Raw genomic sequence first — 20,621 nt, 5'->3', positions numbered from 1 at the left:
CAGAAGGAACTGCTGTGAATTAGCAGGCTGTTCTGACAGTTGAAAATAAATAGGGCAGTTAATGAACATCCTCAAAGGAGAGGCCGTGTTTCCTCACTCTCCCATGTGGCGCAGGAGCTGCTCTAATGGTTTTAGCTGAAAACTGAGTAACTGAATTTGAGGTTGAGGGGAGGAAAAAAAAAGCCAAATTATAAGTCACTTCCTCTTTCCTTCAGCCAGGGGCTGACATGACTGATATCAGACAATAACAGGACCCCAGTCAAGGGATGTCTGGGCACGGAGCAGCAGTTTTACAACAGATGTGTGGCTGAAGGTAAGGTAGTAAGGTTGAGAAAATAAATAATTCTCCTTTCAGCAAAACTCTACAATGATAAAAAAAATCACTATTGCAAATAAAGTTCATGGAGGATTTTCGATGTTAGGAAACTTAAATATTTGGTCAAAATAAGAATAATTTTGGCATGATATAAGTTGGCTCTATTCATAAAGTTAAAGTCATTTATTATGATGGTTTTGCCCCTTCAGAATCAAAGTTTGATAAAAAGAGGAGTACCAACTTCCTCCCAGAAAGTAAGGGTCTCAAAACCACACTGATGATCAATAATAATCATTTTAAAACTGGTCCCAATCTTCCTTTTAAAAGTGTACCTCAGCAGGTTAAATCTTAAACATGGGGGCAGCTGCCAAGGTGAGTACAAAACAAGCAGAGGTGGGAAACAATACAATGTGCATAGCCAAAAAATTGCATTTTTGCAAGACACGCACACAAAAATAGGCAGTGCTTTTCAAAGACTGGCGCCTTAAAATGTAGACACACAGCTTGATGATCACTAGGCTACAAGCACTCATAATTCAGTGAGACTGCAGCAGAAAATATACTTTTTTTTTCTCACAATTTTGGATCACAAACTAGTTTCAGCTGCAGCTCAGTGAGTTACCAAGACAGAAGCTTTTGTTTTTATATGTAGTTTCCCAGCTACAACAGTCCTGCTAAGATCACACAGGTCTGTATTTCTTACTTCAAAAACAAATAAAAAAAAGGTCAAAGTATTGTCATGGTACTACAATGTAAAGGGGAAAAAAATCAAAAGAAAATCTTTTTCGACAAGTAGCAATTGTACTGCAAACCCTCTTTTATAGAGAGATCAACTTTTACAAAAACTCTGATTGCTTTTCTATTTTGACATAAACTGTTACTGTTAAATAATTTGACTATTTAAAAGAAAATATACAAAAAATACCAAACTTGTTTAATTTAAACAGTAAAAAGTTACAGAAATAAGTAGCAGAAGCATACTGTAACAGACCAATGACGAAACTAATGAGGTTAGCATAACTTCCGTTCATACCAAAATGTGAAATAAGGTGCAGTTTCTTCTCTAGCTTGAGTGCTTTTTTATTTTTCCTTTTTTCCAGCTGCTCCCTTCTGCAGGAGTCCTCACAGTGAGCAAACTTGAATTGGTGATTTGGCAAGTGTTTTACGCCATATACCCAGCCTGACACAACCTAGGCTCGAACCGCAGCCTTAAGATTACGAGACCGCAACACTGACCACCGACATACTACATTCCTTCGCTAGTTTAAGAGCAATTTTGATATTTTTACAAAAAATATCCTCAAAGTTATAAGACTGATAGATCTGAGTTAAACTCAACTTACAAAATAAAAGAATACGAAATTGCACCATGTCACAGAACAATAGTTTTTCTACTTCTGTTGAAAATAAATTACACTAGTGCACAATATAACAAATAAATAAATAAAATTTGAAAATAAAAAAATGATTTAATTGTAGATGTGTTAGACTGGTAAATCCTTCATTCATTTTACTGCAACTACTAGGTATGTCAAATTACAGCTTGATAATATTAACAATTAAACTATTAAATCCTTATTCACGTCAGTCAGCCTGGTTGCAAATTAAAGGTCTCACACAGATTATCCAGGGTTTCCCCCAGAAAAGAGGCTAAGCCCAGTGGTAGGTGGCCGTTCGCCGGCCACCTGTGATTTAGTAAAAAAAAAAGATTAAAGTTGACAGGAAAGTTGAAAATATGGCTATTTATCATGTGATATTGTAAGATTTTTGTGCCAAATATTTACACCACTACAGTTTTACAAAAAGGCACTTCTGAAATACTTTTTCAAACAAAAATACAGTTAAAATAAATACTAATTGATTGCATCTAATTTAAATCCTAATTTAAGTCACATATACAAATAAATTAAATTAACAAATGAAAAAGTGCAAACAAGGCCCCAACACACATCAACAACAGAGAACTCTGAAAAACAGAGAGATGCTGTACTGTACTGTGCATATCTAATGCTGAATATAGTAGCATATTTTACTGTTAAACAAGGATAATATTTTCACTAAGCACAAAACATGCTTACCATATTCAGTCTTGTAAAGCCACCAGCTGAATTTCAGCTCAACTAACCATTTTTAGTTAAACCCGCTCGTTCGATGTTTATTACTGTGGCTACGATGACCTGCTAACTCCAGGTAGCTGAAGGTGGCTCGGCCTCAGGGCTCATTAGAGTCCCGCAGGGCTCCGCGAACAGCGCGCGGTGTGGGCGTTTATACTTGGCACTTACGTCGGTGCAGTATTCTCCAAAAAGACAGGGGACAGCACGCTACATAACCAGTGGAAATACGGTAAAAAGAGAGCAGATGGTTGTCACATCAAATATGGCTGCACGTATTCAGGAAGAAGAGCTGTTGTGTTTCTGGCTGTGATACAGAGAGAATGTTTAAACTTAAAGCATTCAGATTGACTTTCATTGATTTATTTGCTTTAGTTGTGATTTGCCCATCATAGGACTAATATTTCTTCCATCTGTGGTCTATAAACACTCCTCTTTATCGGCTGCAGCAGTAATCTCCTTCCATGAGTTTTGAACCGTTTGATTATCTTTGTGATCTCCCACAGAGGGACCATATGAATGCTGATGCAGGCGAACCAGCTCCGCTAGAGCACCAAAATCGTCCATTTTGAATGGAGCTCAGCGCAAGCGGTCCAAGTTACAAAAGGTGCAGGACATGATGCTGCCTGGGACCTTTGCACAGGGATGGGGACAGCGCGATTGCGTCACTGTTGGCGCGTGCACCCTTGTGCGGTGGAAAAAAACGTTTATAAAAAATGACCTATTTATAATAAACAAGCGGACCTTAGCCTGGCGGCAGGCCCACCATAGCCTGGCTACCCGCCAGGTTTATAATATGCTGGGGGAAACCCTGCTGTCAGATTATATGTCCTCGGAGTTGCAGCTGGCCTGGTCTTGAAGTGGAAAACTTCAGCCTAAATGTCACAGACATACCCTCAAAGAAAATTATTTCCGTTTAGTAGTCTCTTTTACTTGTAGAGCTTCTAACTTAACTTCTAACCTAAACTAAAAAAGAAGTTCAAACCAACTAGAAATCCCATAAATCTTGCACTTGGAAAACAATAACACCTCTTTTAAAGCTAATCTGCTAATCCACAAAAACATGTTCTGTAAACACTGCAGAAAGATAAAATGCTTCAGACACACCTCCTCCGCTCTGTGGTCTGTTTCCAACTCTTAGTTTTACCTGATGAGCTGCTGCTGCTGCTCGTTTTATGAAACGCCGACAGAAGAAATTCACTCGACACTTTAACACGACAGAGTTAAAAAAAAAAACATTCACCCGCTGCTGAAAAAAGATGTTTAAATTTCCTTCTTTGTACCGCAGCACGTACCTTTTTGTCCGGACACACTGCAGTGCAGAGAGACCTCTTCGGAGGGTTGAAGTTCCGAATGAATCTAAAGAGAAACTTTAAATTTGTCCGACAGGGAAGCGCCATATTGTTCTGTGTGACTTCACACTACGGCGGCTGGGGAAGGACAAAAGACTTGCCCGTAAATCAGCCGGTGAAAGAAAAACTGAGCAGGAGTAACAGCTACAGTAAGTGGGGAAATACACTAATATGACATTAAAAAACAAATAAAAATTAAAAAAAAGAAAGTAAAACGTAAAATGATGACATAGTTATACATCTTTCGGTTGTTCTGGTGGTGAAGGATATATTTTAGAACTAATTTAAAATATCAATACTGCACAGTAAAACTTTGTAAAAGTTTTTTGTATTTATAATAAGGAAACTTTTCTTACAGCATTAGAGATTACATTACATTTTAGAGATAAACCCACTTAATACAGTAAAATGCCCTCAATACCTTATACCAATAAACCCATATATAACTAAAGTTTTTATTACTTCTATGGTGTTTTTTAAGATGGAGTTTCCGGCCGTTAGTTGATTGAATTTTATTTTGAACTATTTTGTTTCCCACCACAATCGGTATTTACTGCAGAACACAATGGCACAGTAAAAAAAGCAATTATCATATTAGTTTTCAATTTTCTTAATCAAACTGCATTTGTTTTATTTTACAAATTACATTTTATAAGCACCTCACATGTTCAATGCTCAGTAATAAAGGAACATAATCAGCAGCGTTGCTGTAGAAATGTGATGCAGTAAAAATGACATTTTCTGTAAGATGTGAGGAGCAGAACAGTGACTTTTTAATGAGCTTTTTTAAAATCACTTGGATTTTTTGTATTTGCTACTTTTAGATTTTCTTTTCAGCTAATATCTTGGGGATATCATCAAAAGGGCAGTTTAAAGAGGGGCTCTGTGAAAAGGTTATGAAATATTAATATCTTACCTATCATACATAACTCTTTGAACAACCTCTATTCAGAGAAACAAAGCTTTATTCTGACAGACCTGATAAACTAATGACTTGTCTGAATGCAGCCAAGATCAAAGTGGATTGATGTCATGATAAAAACGACTCCAGTCTCCAAAATATTTATGGTAGTTCAAGTAAATGGTATTTCATAAACCTTAAAACCTCTGTCCAATTTACATTACATTCTTTCACTTTTAAATTTAGTTTGCTTACACTGTAATAATGGGTCAATTATAGCAAAACTGAGGAGACCAATTTTCAAAAGGAATTTTGCCATCTTGAAAGAACTGTGATCTTCAAAATTTAAAACTGTTCGCAAATCTTATTATTTAAACCTTTAACTGGCTGTGCACTTTTCATTCCAGTTGTTTTAAGACAATAGTAATTCACTTTGGTTTTAGCTGCATTTGGACTGGCGTTAGCTCATTAGTACTCTTTAAACAACATCCAAACAGAGGCTGTTCAAAGGGCTCTCTCTCAACTTATCACTAAATCTTTCTCAGCCAGTGTCAAAACAAGTAGGTATGAGTTTTTTTGTTTGTTTGTTTATTTGTTCTTATTGGTTTTTTAGGGATTAGTTTTTGATTTTTTCAGATTAATTAAACAATTAGGGCTCCAAAAGAAAGAGCTTTTTATGGAAATCAATTTTTTCCTTGCTGAATAAAGCAGCATTCTTACCACTAATAATTAATATGTGAGACTTTTGTTGCTGATACAAAGTTATTGTTCTTTCAGCTGCTCCCATTTGCAGAGGTATTACAGCAAGGAAACATGCATGAAGATTTTGGCAATTGTTTCACACTGGATGCCCTTTCTGATGCAACCTGGGCTCAAACCTGCAACTTCGGGATTATAAAACCTCAGATTACTGCCAAAGCTTTCTCTATGACTAAAACCAAAAAGTACTTAAAGAATAAACTAGGTAAATTACATATATACAGATTATTTTTTAAATATCTTCAATCATTGACTATTCAAAATAAGAAAAACAAACAACAACAAAAAACAGTCTCTTTGCTGTAATCTGTGCCAGCTTTCCACACTGCTCTGTATGCATGTCTGAACTCTGTGCAGCTTATAGAAGAGGAAGATATGCGACTACACACGCCCCCCCCACGCAACATGTACAGTAGTCTATAGGAATGTGTCAGACATGTGTGATTTCCTCATCTTCATGTTAATTAAGCGGTGTTGTGTCTGTCTGCTTCCTCAACAACTGAACTTTCCCAGGGAGCAGCTGCAGAACTCCTCTGTTCTATACCTTCCCTCATTACAAAGTGGCGATATACATGCTACAAGTGATTAGCCTTCAAGCTGGGTAAAGTTACAACATGTTTGCAGGGCTCACCGGCTGCTCACAGTCACAGAGACCTCTCGTTTCTTAAACATCTGCTCCTGATTTTTTTTACTCCTCCACCTTATGCATCTGGTTGCATTTTCAGAACAAAATACTATCATTCCATATTCATTATTATTTCCCGAGGCTGTGGCTTAGCTCGTTTGTGCATCAGATTTAGACCTGAGCCGGTATATTCTCTCATTCCTGGTTGATGGGAGAACCTATTTTGGTGGAGCAAAGAAAGTGGGAGATGGGTTTGTCTGCTGTGTGTGTGTGTGTGTGTGAGTGTGTGTGTGTGTGTGTGTGTGTGAGAGTGTCTGCAGAATCCTTCAGCTCCTGTTTCCAGGCCACCCAGAAGAGAGTGGTGCTTATGTACTACATCTTTTCTCTCCCTTTTCTTTTTGCCTCATCAGTACTTTAAAAAAATCATAGCATGTACTTTTTCTGCACTTTTTCTGCTTTTAGTTTCTTAGAATTTCATGAATATATTATGTGAGTAATGTAATACTGTATGTGAGAGAGATCAGCCATCGACTGAAACAATACCTACAGACATCACTACAGACCAATGTATTGCAACACAGGGCCCTAATTCAGGGCCCTACTGGTAATAATTAGTTTCCTGGTTACAGATCTGATGTGTGTTATTTTTGATATTTTCTATTGTTTTAGGAATACTCAATATGTGCTGTAATAAATAAAACAGTAAAATTGTTTGATAAAACTATGCCATTACAGTATTTCAAAACTTCAGTGATTTAAAAATGTTACTCTCGACCTGTGAACTCTCCTGTATACTCTGCCTCTCACACAATGACTGCAACTCCCCACAACCCGGAAATGAAAAAGCGGGTAAGACAAACAGATGGATGAAAGTGGAAACAAAGGGCCGAAATCAGCTTCCTTCGTAGGGAGGCCGGGCTCAACCTTAGAAATCAGGTGATGAGCTCTGAGCTCGCAGTAGAGGCACTGCGCGTTCGCATCAAAAGGAGTCAGTTGAGGTGGTTCAGACATCTGATTTGGGTGTCTCCTGAAGGCCACCCTCGGGAGGTTTTTCAGGAATATCCCACTGGGAAGAGACCTTGAGGCAGACCCAGAACTCGCTGGAAAGATTATGTATCCCTTCTGGCCTGGGAACGCCTTGAGATCCCCCAGGGGGAGCTGGAGATTGTCGCTGAGGAGATGTCTGGGTTTCTCTTCTGGATCTGCAACCTAACCAGCAGAAAATGGATGGATAGAAAATGCTGCTCTTTCCATGACATAGTCATCCAATTTGAACATGGCTGGATTGCGACAAATAACCTCCTTTAACCAGTATCGCATTGCGCGGACGAGGCCTCGCTCTGCTCAGCCACACCGAGGGTCGGCGCCTCGCTCAGCTCTGTCTCGCCTGCTTGGTCCACGTCTGCCTTGCTCACGCCCAAACCTGCTTTGTTCTCGCCGGCTTTTTTCTTGGTCCAGGCCGGCCTCCCAAACTCTTGCTCCGCCGACGACAGCGCCCGGGCCAGCCTCCCGAACTGCTATTCTGCAGCGGACGGCGTCCCGGCCGCCCCCCAGAACTCTTGCTCCTTTGTGGACGTTTTTCTGGCCGCCCGCCTGAACTTTAAGTTTTCTCACCATGAGTTATTTGTTTATATTTATGAGTTTTGCCGGCCAGTTTTTTGTTTATTGTTCTGTTTTAGCCCTCCATCCTGTGTTTTTGTTTTCCCTGTGCTAGGTTTTTTTGTTATTTTGGGACGTCGAGGGCCATCCCTTGAGAGGGGGTACTGTGGGGTTGTGGGTTTTCTGTTACAGTTATTGTCTGTTACAGATATTTGGGTCATAGGAGAGCTACTGTGCAGGTGTGACACCAACATATTGTTTTAATAAGCATTTAAAACAACATGTTGGGATATGGTATTAATATTGTTTTCAATAGATGATCGTCATCTCAAATGAAAAGACAGAAAAAACAAACCATTCTTGCAAGTGGGAAAGTTTTAAAGTAACAGGACATGTACAGCAAGGTAGGTTTTATTTTCTTGTATCTTCACTATAAATTAAAAAGAATTCTTATTGTTCTGTTGTATTAATCCAATTTAAACTGTAAACTATGGAAGGAGAACTCTGCCATTAGTCGAGAGCGCACATATTCAATTTGCAAGCAGGATTTCATCTCTTGCTTTCAAAACTTTTAATGCTTGCACTCAAAACTTCTGCTCTCTTTCAAATTTTCTCTTTTCTCTCTCAAATCTTTGTGTTTGTGCTCAGATTTCCTCCTCGCGTGCAAAACTTCTTACATCTGTCTTGTTTTTTCTTCAGGAGAGAGGACAGGGACATGAGAATCCAGGAGTATGAAAAGGAAAAGAAGATGTTGTGGTGGATAGTGGGCAGAAAAGTGTGTATAAGTGAGGTTTTTCATCCACGGATGCTGAAAATGTTTCGCTTCTTGTCCACTGATGAAAATGTTTGGCTTCTAATCAGATGAGAAGCCAAACGTCTTCAGCTACATTATAGAAGTCCAGGTGTTTTTGTTTTTTTTTAACTTTTTTTGGAGTATTTTTTTTAGCAGGTATTAAGAGTCATGTAGAATTCTGTGCCTGACCAGCCGTCTTCACATCAGAGTGGAAACTGCACAAAAATAAATGAAACAAGCTTGGGTGAGTCTCTGGGAATCACAAAAATAAACATGAGCATAATAAGGTTGTCACTGTCCACAAATGGGACTGTATAGTTGGGCATCAAATGATGGACTAAAATGATCTTATGAAGCAGTAGGTTGATGAAATTATTTCCTAAACGTGAGACAGAAAAGGATGTAAGTTGGAATCAGGAAGTGTGACATCAGCTGTCCACTGATTCAACTAGCCCACAGCTCCACCTAGAGGAATAGCAAGAATAAAAAAAGAGAGGGGAAGGCCTGCTTGTAATCCTAATGCAACTACAATTTGAGACATTTTCAAAATTTGATAACATATATAAGATTTTGCATTAGTACTGAATCATAAATTGATGGCTCTACTTTGCTTTTAGGAAGTCAAAATAGTGAAGTTTGCCTTTATGTTAACAAAGTAAAAATTGTCCATCAGTCAATTTGAAAGAAGAAGAAACTCAACATTCAGATCTTCAGAGAGGAACAAGAGGCCAACTAGGTGATGAGTGAAGACTTTCAGCTTTCATCACAAATGTTTTCCACTTTCCATTATAAAGGTGATTCATTTTTCATTCTAATCAAGGTCTGTCAAATTCCTGTTCTGTATTTCCTTTAATTATTTCAATTCTACACTTCATATATCCTTCTTTTCCTTTGTCTTTGTTATATTTTTTCCAACCCTCATTGTTTTTGTTATATGTAAATATGAACCAAACCATTTTTTTTCTTGCTCTCCCTCTAATTTTTAAAAATTTAATCTTTCCTAGAGCTTTTATATTCCCTCCTCTGCCTTTATAGAAGTTCAAAGCATTACACATACACACTTGTATGTATATTAACAGGAAACACAAACACATACTTGTAGCAGAAGCCACCCTGAACCAAGGGAAAATGTTGGTAGGAAAGTCCGTCAGGTGGTGACCAGCACTCCACCTGTCATAATACAGCACGCAAAGCATAATGGAAGGAGGGTGGTGAGGTGGGGTGGGGGTGCTGCCTGATGCTGAAAGACGGGTTCTCCCCTCTGACATTTTTGGCGCTCAGAGTCCACAGGACATCCACCACCCAAGTGGTTGGCTGGAAGGATGGATGGACAAACAACCAGCAATTTGACAAGCAATAGATGTGAACAGATGGACAGAAATCCAAACTGAAGAACAAAAGAACAAACATCCAGCCGGTGGGACAATCAATCACAGTATTAGTTAGCCACAAGAGAACAAAATTTGGCTGATGGAATTATAATAATAACAACAGTAAAGTAGAATACCAAGTGAAGAAAAGAACATGTCAGGGATTGAATTGTGGAGCTGACCTCACACAGCCTCCTCACTGCTCTCAGAAGGGAAGCCTCAGCAAGCATAATAAACATTCAGGACAGAGTATTTTGTGTAAAGCAATGTTTGCCTCCCAGAGGAAGATCTGGATTTCATTACAAATATTTATAACTGTGCATGTGGGAAAAGTGTTTGTCAGTTATGTTCATTCTTTTTCCTCTACCTCCTTGAAGCACAAAATTATATTTGAACACTTTAGCAAATCTAAATACACATATCCTACCGTTAATCTGAAAGTGCCTGGACAACTGCTCTGCCAATTGAAAATCCAAGGGTCATTCAAATTGTAACACTAGTACAGGTGCTACAGGAAACGGTTTACTAAAAGTAACAGTAAAATATCAGAAAGGAATATGTGAGAGCAAAAAAACAAAACAAAACAAAAAAATCATATCCAACCTGAAAAATTGAAAATGGTCTAAAAAAATGAATGGCTTGTGAGAAATAACTTTAAGGATTAATTCATAAATCAACAAGTTGCCAGGTAAGTTACAGTCACTGAGCAATGCAGAGGAAGAATGACACCACACAAATTATCCATGAGTTTCAGGAGTGAAAGCAGAGGAGTTTTTTTTTTTTCATAAAAGTGATCATTTGTCTCCTTTGTTTCTTTGTGTCCCTGTGTTGGACTTGTGATCTGTACAGGGTATACTCTGCCTCTCACACAGGGAATGCTGGAGATGGATACCACCTCCCTGTGAGTGGGTAAAGAAAATGGATTGATGGGTGAAGGTGTTATTGGGGATAGTACAGGTTTGTGATATTACATCAAAACATGGTTCAATTGGGAAAAGTGTTGAAGCTTTTAGTGGCAGAGTATTATACAGCATAGATGAAATTTGCCAAAAACTAAAATAAATTTCACCATATAACTTTTTTTCATACTAATAAAAAAAGCTAAACATTTTTTCACAAACAACAATGGGATTTTCATAAATGAAATGAGAGGTCCTCTTTAGAGCTCTTTAGCTCAGACACACTTCAGAGAAAGTACATTATTCAAAGTTTACCCAAGTCACAGAAAGTTAGACTTTACATGACTGAACTGACATTGTGATAACTTTAACAGTTTATACACTATGCAGCTTAAGTTATTTAATCTTTTGGAGATTTTGTCACAGAATGTTCAACACGGTGTGATGAAATCACACACTTTAACTTCTGAGCTGTCTGAAGTCTTCAAAGTTTTTTAAAAAAACCTTTTTCATTGACAAACTTTACACTTCTTATACATTTTATTATATCAACATGTATGTATTTTTCTACAGCCACTGTGTCTCTCACAGCTTAAGAGACCCTCAGACTTAAGGCTTTCTCAGACTGTGCACATCCAAGCTCTCATTGATTTCCATTGTATCTGAGCTCAAAATCTTCACTTCGAATCTAGAAGTAAAGGGCCTTTTTAATGTGTCACATATCCCATACATGGTAAAACACTGTAGACACAAAGAGTTAACTGTGGTCAGACAACTCTGCAGCTTACAGTTCAGGAATCTTTTTAAAGGTACTCACTGCAAAGTCATAAAGAGCAGTCAAAGAAATGTAAGAAACAAAATCTGCACAATATTTTTCTCATTTCAATGGTTAATGTGTCCATAAATTGAAAATTTGTAAGCTCAATTTGTAACTGGATGCCAACTATAATGTGGTTTTGTTTACCTACAAAATGAGTCTGCATTCTGGGTTCACCTCCTTCCCCACCATGTACTGGTAATGGTTAATGAATGGAATGAAATTGAAATCAATACAATGTCCTGAGACACTCACAACACTCAAATAACACATCCTAGATCTGAATGAATGAAATATTCTCATTGGCCTTAAGTACCAGTCAGGCTGATGAAGCTGATCCTCTGCAGGTGTGTAGGGAGTGACGACTCACCCCACAGGAGAACACCGGAACCTTCCACCAGGAAGTAATTTTGCAGATCACCACAGAACGAGCGGGCCAGTCCATAGCTTCAATGCTTTCATCTTGCAGGAACTGCTGACACACTCCAGCCACATGAGGTCTAGCACTATCCTGCATGAGGAGGAACCCACAGCCAACTGGACCAGCATATGGTCTCACAAGGGGTCTGAGGATCTCATCTCGGTACCTAATGGCAGTAATGCTACCTCTGGTGAGCACATGGAGGACTGTGCGGCCCTCCAAAGAAATGCCATCCCACACTATTACTGACCCACTTCCAAACCGGTCATGCTGAAGGATGTTGCAGGCAGCAGATCACTCTCCACAGCGTCTCCAGACTCTGTCACTTCTGTCACATGTGCTCAGTGTGAACCTGCTTTCATCTGTGAAGAGCACAGGGGGCCAGTGGCGAATTTGCCAATCCTGGTGTTCTCTGGCAAATACCAAGTGTCCTGCACGGTGCTGGGCTGTGAGCACAACCCCCATCTGTGGACGTCGGGCCCTCATACCATCCTCATGGAGTCAGTTTCTAACTGTTTGTGCAGACACATGCACATTTGTGACCTGCTGGAAGTCATTTTGCAGGGCTCTGGCAGTGCTCTTCGCACAAAGACGGTGGTAGCAGTCCTGCTGCTGGGTTGTTGCCCTCCTTCGGCCTCCTCCACGTCTCCTGGTGTACTGGCCTGTCTCCTGGTAGCGCCTCCAGCCTCTGGACACTACGCTGACAGACACAGCAAACCTTCTTGCCACAGCTCGCATTGATGTGCCATCCTGGATGAGCTGCACTACCTGAGCCACTTGTGTTGTAGAGTCCGTCTCATGCTACCACGAGTGTGAAAGCACCACCAACATTCAAAAGTGACCAAAACATCAGCCAGAAAGCAAAGGTACTGAGAAGTGGTCTGTGGTCCCCACCTGTAGAACCACTGCTTTATTAAGTGTCTTGCTAATTACCAATAATTTCTACCTGTTGTCTATTCTATTTGCACAACAGCATGTGAAATTGGTTGCCAATCAGTGTTGCTTCCTAAATGGACAGTTTGCTTTCACAGAAGTTTGATTTACTTGGAGTTATATTGTGCTGTTTAAGTGTTCCCTTTATTTTTTTGAGCAGTGCATATATATATATATATATATATATATATATATATATATAGAGAGAGAGAGAGAGAGAAAATAAAGAGCCATTTACTGGTGGGGTTTTGGGGTCCCACAGTGTGCCTATTGACGACATGACATGAACAAGGTGAATCATCAGTGAATGGTGCAGATAATCTCAAGACATCTCAAGAAAAGAGATAAGTATTCATGTTTTGGTCTTTGCTGACTGAACTTATACAGAATTTGTGATAAAGAAAAAGCTTGAATACTTCTCTATCTGTTTCAGGTGAGAAGAGGAGGATTGAGAATCCAAATGTCTCAGAAGGCGATGAAGAGGCAGCAGTGCAGAGTGGGCAGGCAGGTGAGTTGTGAGTAAGTATTTCTATTTCACAGGAACTGATCAGTGTTGTAAGATTACTTTCACAGCAAAAATTGTAATCTATGGGGAACATGAAAGCCAAGCAGCCCATTTTTCAAATAAATTAGCTTTGCCTTTTTTTTTTTTCCTTTTGTTTGTTTTTTGTTTTTTCAACCTAATTTATGCAAAAAATAAATAAAATCAACACCAGGTAAATGTAGTTATAATATAAAAAAGCTTATTGTGCAGAATATATATTCTTTTCTGTTTTTCTGCTTTTTAAAAGTAAAATTGGGAGCTTGATGTTACTAATCTGACCGATCTTGGCCTTTAAGGAGGACATTGCAGAAACATGTGTTGGATGTGTGCCCCTGAGGTGAACATTAGGCTAAGACTGACTGATAAATAAAACAGAGTGAACAGTTTCTTACATTTGAACAACAACCTTCCCAATACAAAGGAGCAGAAACTAAGAAATGTCAGAAAATGCCAGTTTAGTCATGTAAAGTCCAAATTTCTAAAAGATGTTTCCTCTATGAAATGTGCCTGCTATGAGCTCCAAAGAATAGGAGGGGTGGGGTTTCTTACTCATCTAGTCAAAATCCCATTATTGTCCATGGGGAAATCTTATGCAGAATTTTTTTAATTTTTTATTTTGTTCTGATCATACAATGTACTGCTTCCAAAAATCCTAACACAATGGTGGAGATGCACATTTTGATTGAGTTTAATAATAGGAATAGGAAAAAATTAGAGTAGGACTTACGAAATTGTGAAAGAAGTGGAAGAATAACTGGTGAACTGGTAATAATAGTGATTCAGTGCTTATCCACTGGCACCCAAAATTAAATAAAACATCCTAATCAACTCTGTTTAAGGTTTTAATGGAACCAGACTAACTCTGAGTTGAGGTCAGAGATAATTGTCCAAACTGATGAGCACTATAAACTGTGAGCCAAAATATTTGGAAAATGATGAAGAGACGAAAGAATAATAATCAAAGCCAGAATCTGGAATTCATCAGAGCCAGGACTGATCAGAAACTGTCAGACTTTAGTAGAGTTAGACTTTCTGCTGTTTCCACAGCAGTCATTAGTCAGCCAGACAGGCTTCATTTACTCCCTGTGGAGTGAAAAAGAAAGGCAGTATCTTTAGCTTCAAATCCTGCTCTCCCAGAAACCAAAAGGTACACAGATGAATGTCATTTAGATTAGTTTTTTTGTTTGTTTTTGTACCAGTATAAAACACTGAGTCTGTGCTGAGCCCAAAGTCACGTTTGTCTCAGTTTGGGCATCCATCCATTATTTCATAAACAAGAAAAATGAATGTTTTTTTGTTTTGTTTTGATCATTGGGACATGGTAGCTCCTACAGTAACATAGAAAAACAAAGTATTGAAAGTTTTTTTTTTTTAGTTATATAGATTTTATGGTTGTTATTGTTAAGGTTCTACATGTAAAAGTAGGACCTTAACAGTAATATTATGACTTAATGTTATGACTTTGCTCTACTTCATATGGTTAAACTAAAATGAAATTTAGCTTGGCAACAAAACTTAAACTTTTGAAAATGTGTTAGTAATGTTACTTCATTAAAAAATTTCATTCAATACACGTTATAATCCAAAGGTAAAAATATGCATCTTATAAGATACACAACCAATGAATGTTTTTTTTCACCCAGTTCACATAAAGTTTGGCATTTAACAAATACATGCATTTGTTGTTCTAATTATTGTGCAAATGTTTCAAAAACATAAAGAAAAAATACAGTTTTGTCCAGATACACCATTCCACGTGTGTGTCCAATTATTACCCTCAGGTTTGTGCTAACACTGAGTAACCAATGTCTGAACCTACAAATAAATAAATTCTTAAAGGCAACCAGGCCAAAGCAAATTCTGATATGCAAATGTGACCTTTTTATTCAGTTAGCTGTGTGTATGTGTGTGGGTACATGATTCGCTTTTACTGGAACTTCATAACCGATTATGAGTTAGTCAGCTAAACAAGCTGTATATATCCAGTAATCCAGAGTGTGCACAAACATGTGGGTCTTTTTTCCAAGAGTTGTTTGTGTTCTAAGCAGCCACTAAAAACAGCTCCAACATTATAACACCTCATTTACTCTCATTTAAAAGCAGAAAGGTGTAAAGCTGAGGTCAGTGGTATTTCCTGTATACACAGGTGTGAAACACACTGTCTGAGGTTTCAGAAAGCTATGAAGAAATCAGAGAAATTTTTCATATAGAATCTTTTGTAGTTTGTATAGTTGACCTGTACAAAAGGTATTTATATTTTCGAATGCATATGTTTTTATCGTCCACAGCCATGAAATGCAGGCAATCGTGTAATTGCCTGTGCATGTGTCTGTGTATAAGTGTGTGATCTGTTAGCTTGCAGAGTATGTGTTAGTAATTACTTTCAACTACTACCACACCAGATTTTAGCTCAAAATCTGTAAATGTGACTAAGGTATACCCATTTTGTGTTGGCTAAGTTTGATTAGCTATGGAATGCATCTTGAACTCCAAAGAATAATCACTTGTACATGTACTGTACATCCAGTGATTACTTTGAGAGTTTCATTAAAATCCATATAGTAATTCACAAGATATTTTGCTACTGACATACAAGTAAACACACACACACAGGTAATTAATTTATTGCCTGCGACCATGATAATAAAAAAAGCACTTGGTTTTGGATGCATGGTGGGGATCATGTCCTTAGACTTAGTCTCTAAACAATATTTATACTTTTTAAACAACATTTTGACCTAATCTTGAAATAGCATTTTTAATTTATTCTCAACAACTTTAATCTCAAAACATGGAAACATCCACCCATTCATTTTCTTAACCCACTTTTTCTTTTCCAGGTTGAGGAGCTGGTGCCTATCTGCAGCAGTCACTGTGGAAGAGGAGGGGGACATCCTGGACAGGTTCCAAGTCCATCACAGGGACACATAAAGACAAACAACCATTCACGCTCTCACTCACACCTAGGGACAATTTTTAGACTTACCAGTTAACCTAACATGTATGTTTTTGGTCTGTGGGAGGACCCAGAGAGAAATGCTTGCACAAGGAGAACATGTAAACTTCACACAGGAAGATTGGGAGGCAAATCTTTGATCTTCTTGCTGTGAGGCAACAACTCTAACTACTGCCCTGCTGTGGCATTTCTAAATGATCAACATGGGAAGCAAATATTTTTTTTTCCAGTTTCTCTTTTCTTCTAGGTGGTCCTAATTTACCATTGTGAAATTCAGAAATACAACCTGTGAGACTCCAAAGCCAAACTTAACTAACAACACTGAGACAATCAGCTAAATGCAATAATGACCAAAGCAATTTGTGAAAATTAATATGACTAGGGCCTCTTCAGTTCTGCATTTGGATTCTCTTATATTACGGATCTTGACAGTGTTTGCATATGTTAGGAAGAAATGGGCCAGTGGTAGCACATATGTATGTTTGTGCTTTAATGCATATGTATGGGTGTGTTCACAATATGTAATAGATGTGTAATATCTGTTACCAGGCTCCATCATGACTGTCAGCACATCAGGACTTGAGAATGTATGATGGTGGATTGTTTTACATACAGCTGGAACAGTCTGCTGCCTCTCCAACCCAACACACTCATTTTCATTTACTTTCTGCCCAATCGCCTGCACACTCACTGTGGAAAACAGAAACATAACTGTAGGCCATATGGTTATGAATATGAGTGGATCTATCTGCTGAGAAGTGTTTTAGTGTATCCGTTATAAGTGGGAATGTGCCTGTGTCAAACATTTGAATGTGTGAACTGGAAGCTGATGTGATGTCTCAAGGGTCTTGTGGCATTTCTGCAGGAAACTTTGTTTTTGTTCAAAATGACAGGAGTCAAGAAGAATTAATCAGTATACATTAGCATCAGATCTGTTTGTCCAAAAGATCAAACTGTTAAAAAAACAGCTATAAGAGGATCTGTAAATTTTTGCACAATACTGCTCACAATAGAAACTACAAATATTTGGACTAGAGGTTTTTCTTCAAGCCCTTGGCTTCATTTTGTTAACAAACTGTACAAGTTTTATGTGCAACAATCCTAATCTTATAAAGCAACTACTACAGGAACCACAAATTAGGCGTGCTACTAAAGAAATAAACTCATCACAGCACCTGTTTAATGCATTTAATTAGGTACATAGAGGTTACTAAATGTTTCCTTTTCTTAATTTATATTTAAACGTAAACCTTACTTAAAATTGTACTGAACCATTTGAGAAATTCATATAAAAAACTAGCACAATTGCACATCTGCTCTAAACTGCCAAAACCAAGATAAATGCCCCTGCAGGTTTTATGTTTCCTTATTTAGAAACAAATTAGAAGTCCTAAATTTTTATGATAGTTTCATTTGAATGGGGACAGAATATTAACAAAAAGTCCAGAAAAAAAAACACACATTAAAGTTACAATTGATCTGTATGCCATTGCGTGACATACTGTATAATTGATGTTCAATAGTAAGACATTCCTTGTATTGGACACCAGGTTCACACGCATCTCGGGAGATTTTGGCCCACTCCTCTTTGCAAAACCTCTCTACATGTATTAGGTTTATTGGCTGCCACTTGGTAACATGAAGATTTTGCTCTATCCACATTTTTTTGTGATAGTAGTTTCTGTGTACTAGTTAGTCTTTTGGTATCATCAAAAAAATAATTCTCAGCCTTAGAATAGGATAGTTGTGTTCACATCATATACGTGAGTTTTTAATTAGGATAGGTAGAGCATTTTCTTTTTAAGTTGTCAGGTCACATTTGCTTGTGTGTAAAAAATTGAACAAGCTGCAGGTCTTTTCCTGTTCAGAAAATCTCTTCCTCTTTAGGGAGGTCTGTCTATCAACGCTGGCCTTCCTTTTACTTGACCCATCATGCAACAACACTTCCTCTGAGGTTTAGGCAATGTGATGGGTGCTGAGACATTGTCTAAATTTGTGTCAACACAAAGCCTCAAATCTCCTTTGTGTTTTTGTGCCACAACTAGAGGACTCAACCATTCAGACACATCCACTGGTTCAATGATGCCTGCTTGGAGTAAACACTTGAGCTCTGCTGGTGATAGACATCTTAGTTTTTGGCTTATGTGTTATACAGTTTTGTTTATTTGAACCTTGTGGATAAACCTTATAACACATCCAAGATGATGGGTTGAAGTAGAACCATCATTATTCACCATACATGTTTTCGTATCAGTTTGAGGTTATTTTGCAAAATCTGTATTGCCTGCTTATAATGAACATGAAGTGGAGATCCGCATGTTTGAGCTGTCCATGCCCCTGTTTTCCCTCAAAAACAGGCATTTGCAGCATCTTCTGCCTGTACAAGTGCAGGAGGGGTGTACTGGCAGCTGAGAGCAGTGTGGCATTTTTAACTGCTGCTTCCACTTGACATGCAATGATTTGAGCTTTGTGTAACATCCTCCTCCAGCAGTAACCTATCATTCACAGCACTGAGATAAGCAATAGCAACAACCTGACTAACCAGCCTTGAGGCGTTGGGGAATGAAATGTCTTAAAAGGGAGCATGAGGTTTTTCAGTAAATCAATCATATGTGAGCCTTTCACAACATTACCTATATGAACAAATTCTCCCTGATGCGTCCAACCCCCGCTGCTGCCAGGTAATTTCTTCATAATACAGTATACTCTGCATTTTTTCGGTTACGTTTTGGTAAGGTTTTCAAAACCTCATTGTTCTGGTGAACTGCCAGGTAACCACTCCCCTCTGCCAGTCCCCTTTGCTGCACCTTTCTGCAGCTCTTCTCTGCCTGTTAATGAGGAGGACCAGGTGGACTCAATCTCCAAGCAATCAGAGTGCAGGTACTTTTGATGTGACTGACCTGTCATTCCTGTTTGAACCAAGCAGTGCTTGTAGCATGTAAAGTCTGAACTGTGCAAAAGTCTTCTACAAACTGTGAAGGACAGCCGGTAAGCCTCATAATGATGTTGCTCATTTAATGAATCTCATTGGAGCAGCATATGGACTCTGATTGATGTTACTGTTTAATCTTGTTGAAGTCAAGCTAGTAAGAAAAAAAGTATATATATATAAATATGTGTATAAAATAAAATACACTTGGTGTTAATGGGTTAAAGTAGAAAAGGAAAAAAATAAATAAAAAGAAAAATAAATAAATAAATGTTCAAAATGTATGACTATGAAAATATATTTAAGAAGTATTGAAAAATATGCTAATTTATTTATTGGTGTTGACTTTCACTAAAAATATTTGCTATTTATTATAATTTGGAATAACTGGTTTAAAAGGGTGGAAATATGATTATTCACAATGTATTTATCTTGTTAATTTCAGAATGTAATAGATGTGTTTCTGTGTGTTTTGAGGTTTTTCACCTATATGGCTGGAAGGCTAAAGCTCTGTGAGCATCATGGAAAAATAAAGATGGATCAACTAAATTGAAGAGTCTGAGTGAAATCCAGTTAAAAGCTTCATTGTAGAGACTATCTCTTTCAAGTGGGGAATCGCACAGTTAAGGAAACCTGACAAAACTTGACACTCATTAATTATTATTTCATCAGATTCTGTCCGATCTTGCACGATGTCTCCTTGCTCTGGTTGCACATCATTGTCACCAGCGTCAAAGTCAGGTTCTTCATGCTGACCTTGCTTCAGAAAAGTGAGACATCTTTGCAAGAGTGCATCATACTTTTTAACTTTTTCACAAGTAGTCATCCCAGGTTGAAAACAGTTCTCATCTCTGCATCCAGAGCCTTCTATTTACGTTTCAGACCCACTTTTTTGTCAGCCAGCAGTCTGATGAAGTTTTCCTTCTTTTTCAACGTTTTGTACTGAGAGGGTGAAAGCTGGATGTTACCGTTTAACAGTGGCGGGCGGTGCATTTCACACTCAGGCCTTCAGTGATGTCCAACTTAGTCAATAAATAACTTTCATTATGCCAGCATTTATAACATCAGGATGAAAATCAAAATGGCCTATTATCCAGCACATTTTAAAAATCAACAAACCCGCATCAGCAATTAAAACACATCTAGTATGCTACTGTCAAAACTAAATAAAATAGAATAAAATAAATAAAATGTTTGCACTCACCAAAACGGCTGTGTCCCCCAAAACACTTATTTCAACACAAAATCCATTCTGGGACAGGTTAGCTGGCTCGGGGTCGGCTGTCCTCCTCTAAC

At 38.1% G+C, this 20,621-nt stretch overlaps 1 protein-coding gene across 3 annotated transcripts in view; it reads right to left on the bottom strand.

Annotated features, from left to right (window-relative positions):
• Positions 1 to 20,621, bottom strand: part of wars2 (tryptophanyl tRNA synthetase 2, mitochondrial) — a 68,305-nt gene that overhangs the window by 26,485 nt on the left and 21,199 nt on the right. Inside the window, exon 1 of one of the 3 annotated variants that reach the window (XM_025009054.2) lies at positions 3,723 to 3,897. The exons of 1 other annotated variant lie outside the window; for it this stretch is intronic. In XM_025009054.2, the coding sequence (XP_024864822.1) occupies positions 3,723 to 3,827 (105 nt within the window). In that variant the 5' untranslated portion in view covers positions 3,828 to 3,897. Of the gene's footprint in view, positions 1 to 3,722; positions 3,898 to 20,621 lie in introns of those variants that run through there. One more of the 3 variants, XM_017430140.3, reaches the window with a different exon arrangement.

The sequence above is a fragment of the Kryptolebias marmoratus genome, linkage group LG6, assembly GCF_001649575.2.
Source record: "Kryptolebias marmoratus isolate JLee-2015 linkage group LG6, ASM164957v2, whole genome shotgun sequence".
In the NCBI taxonomy this organism is placed as follows: Eukaryota; Metazoa; Chordata; class Actinopteri; order Cyprinodontiformes; family Rivulidae; genus Kryptolebias; species Kryptolebias marmoratus.
Note: the sequence above shows the minus strand (reverse complement) of the source record. Positions and strands in the feature narration are given on the sequence as shown.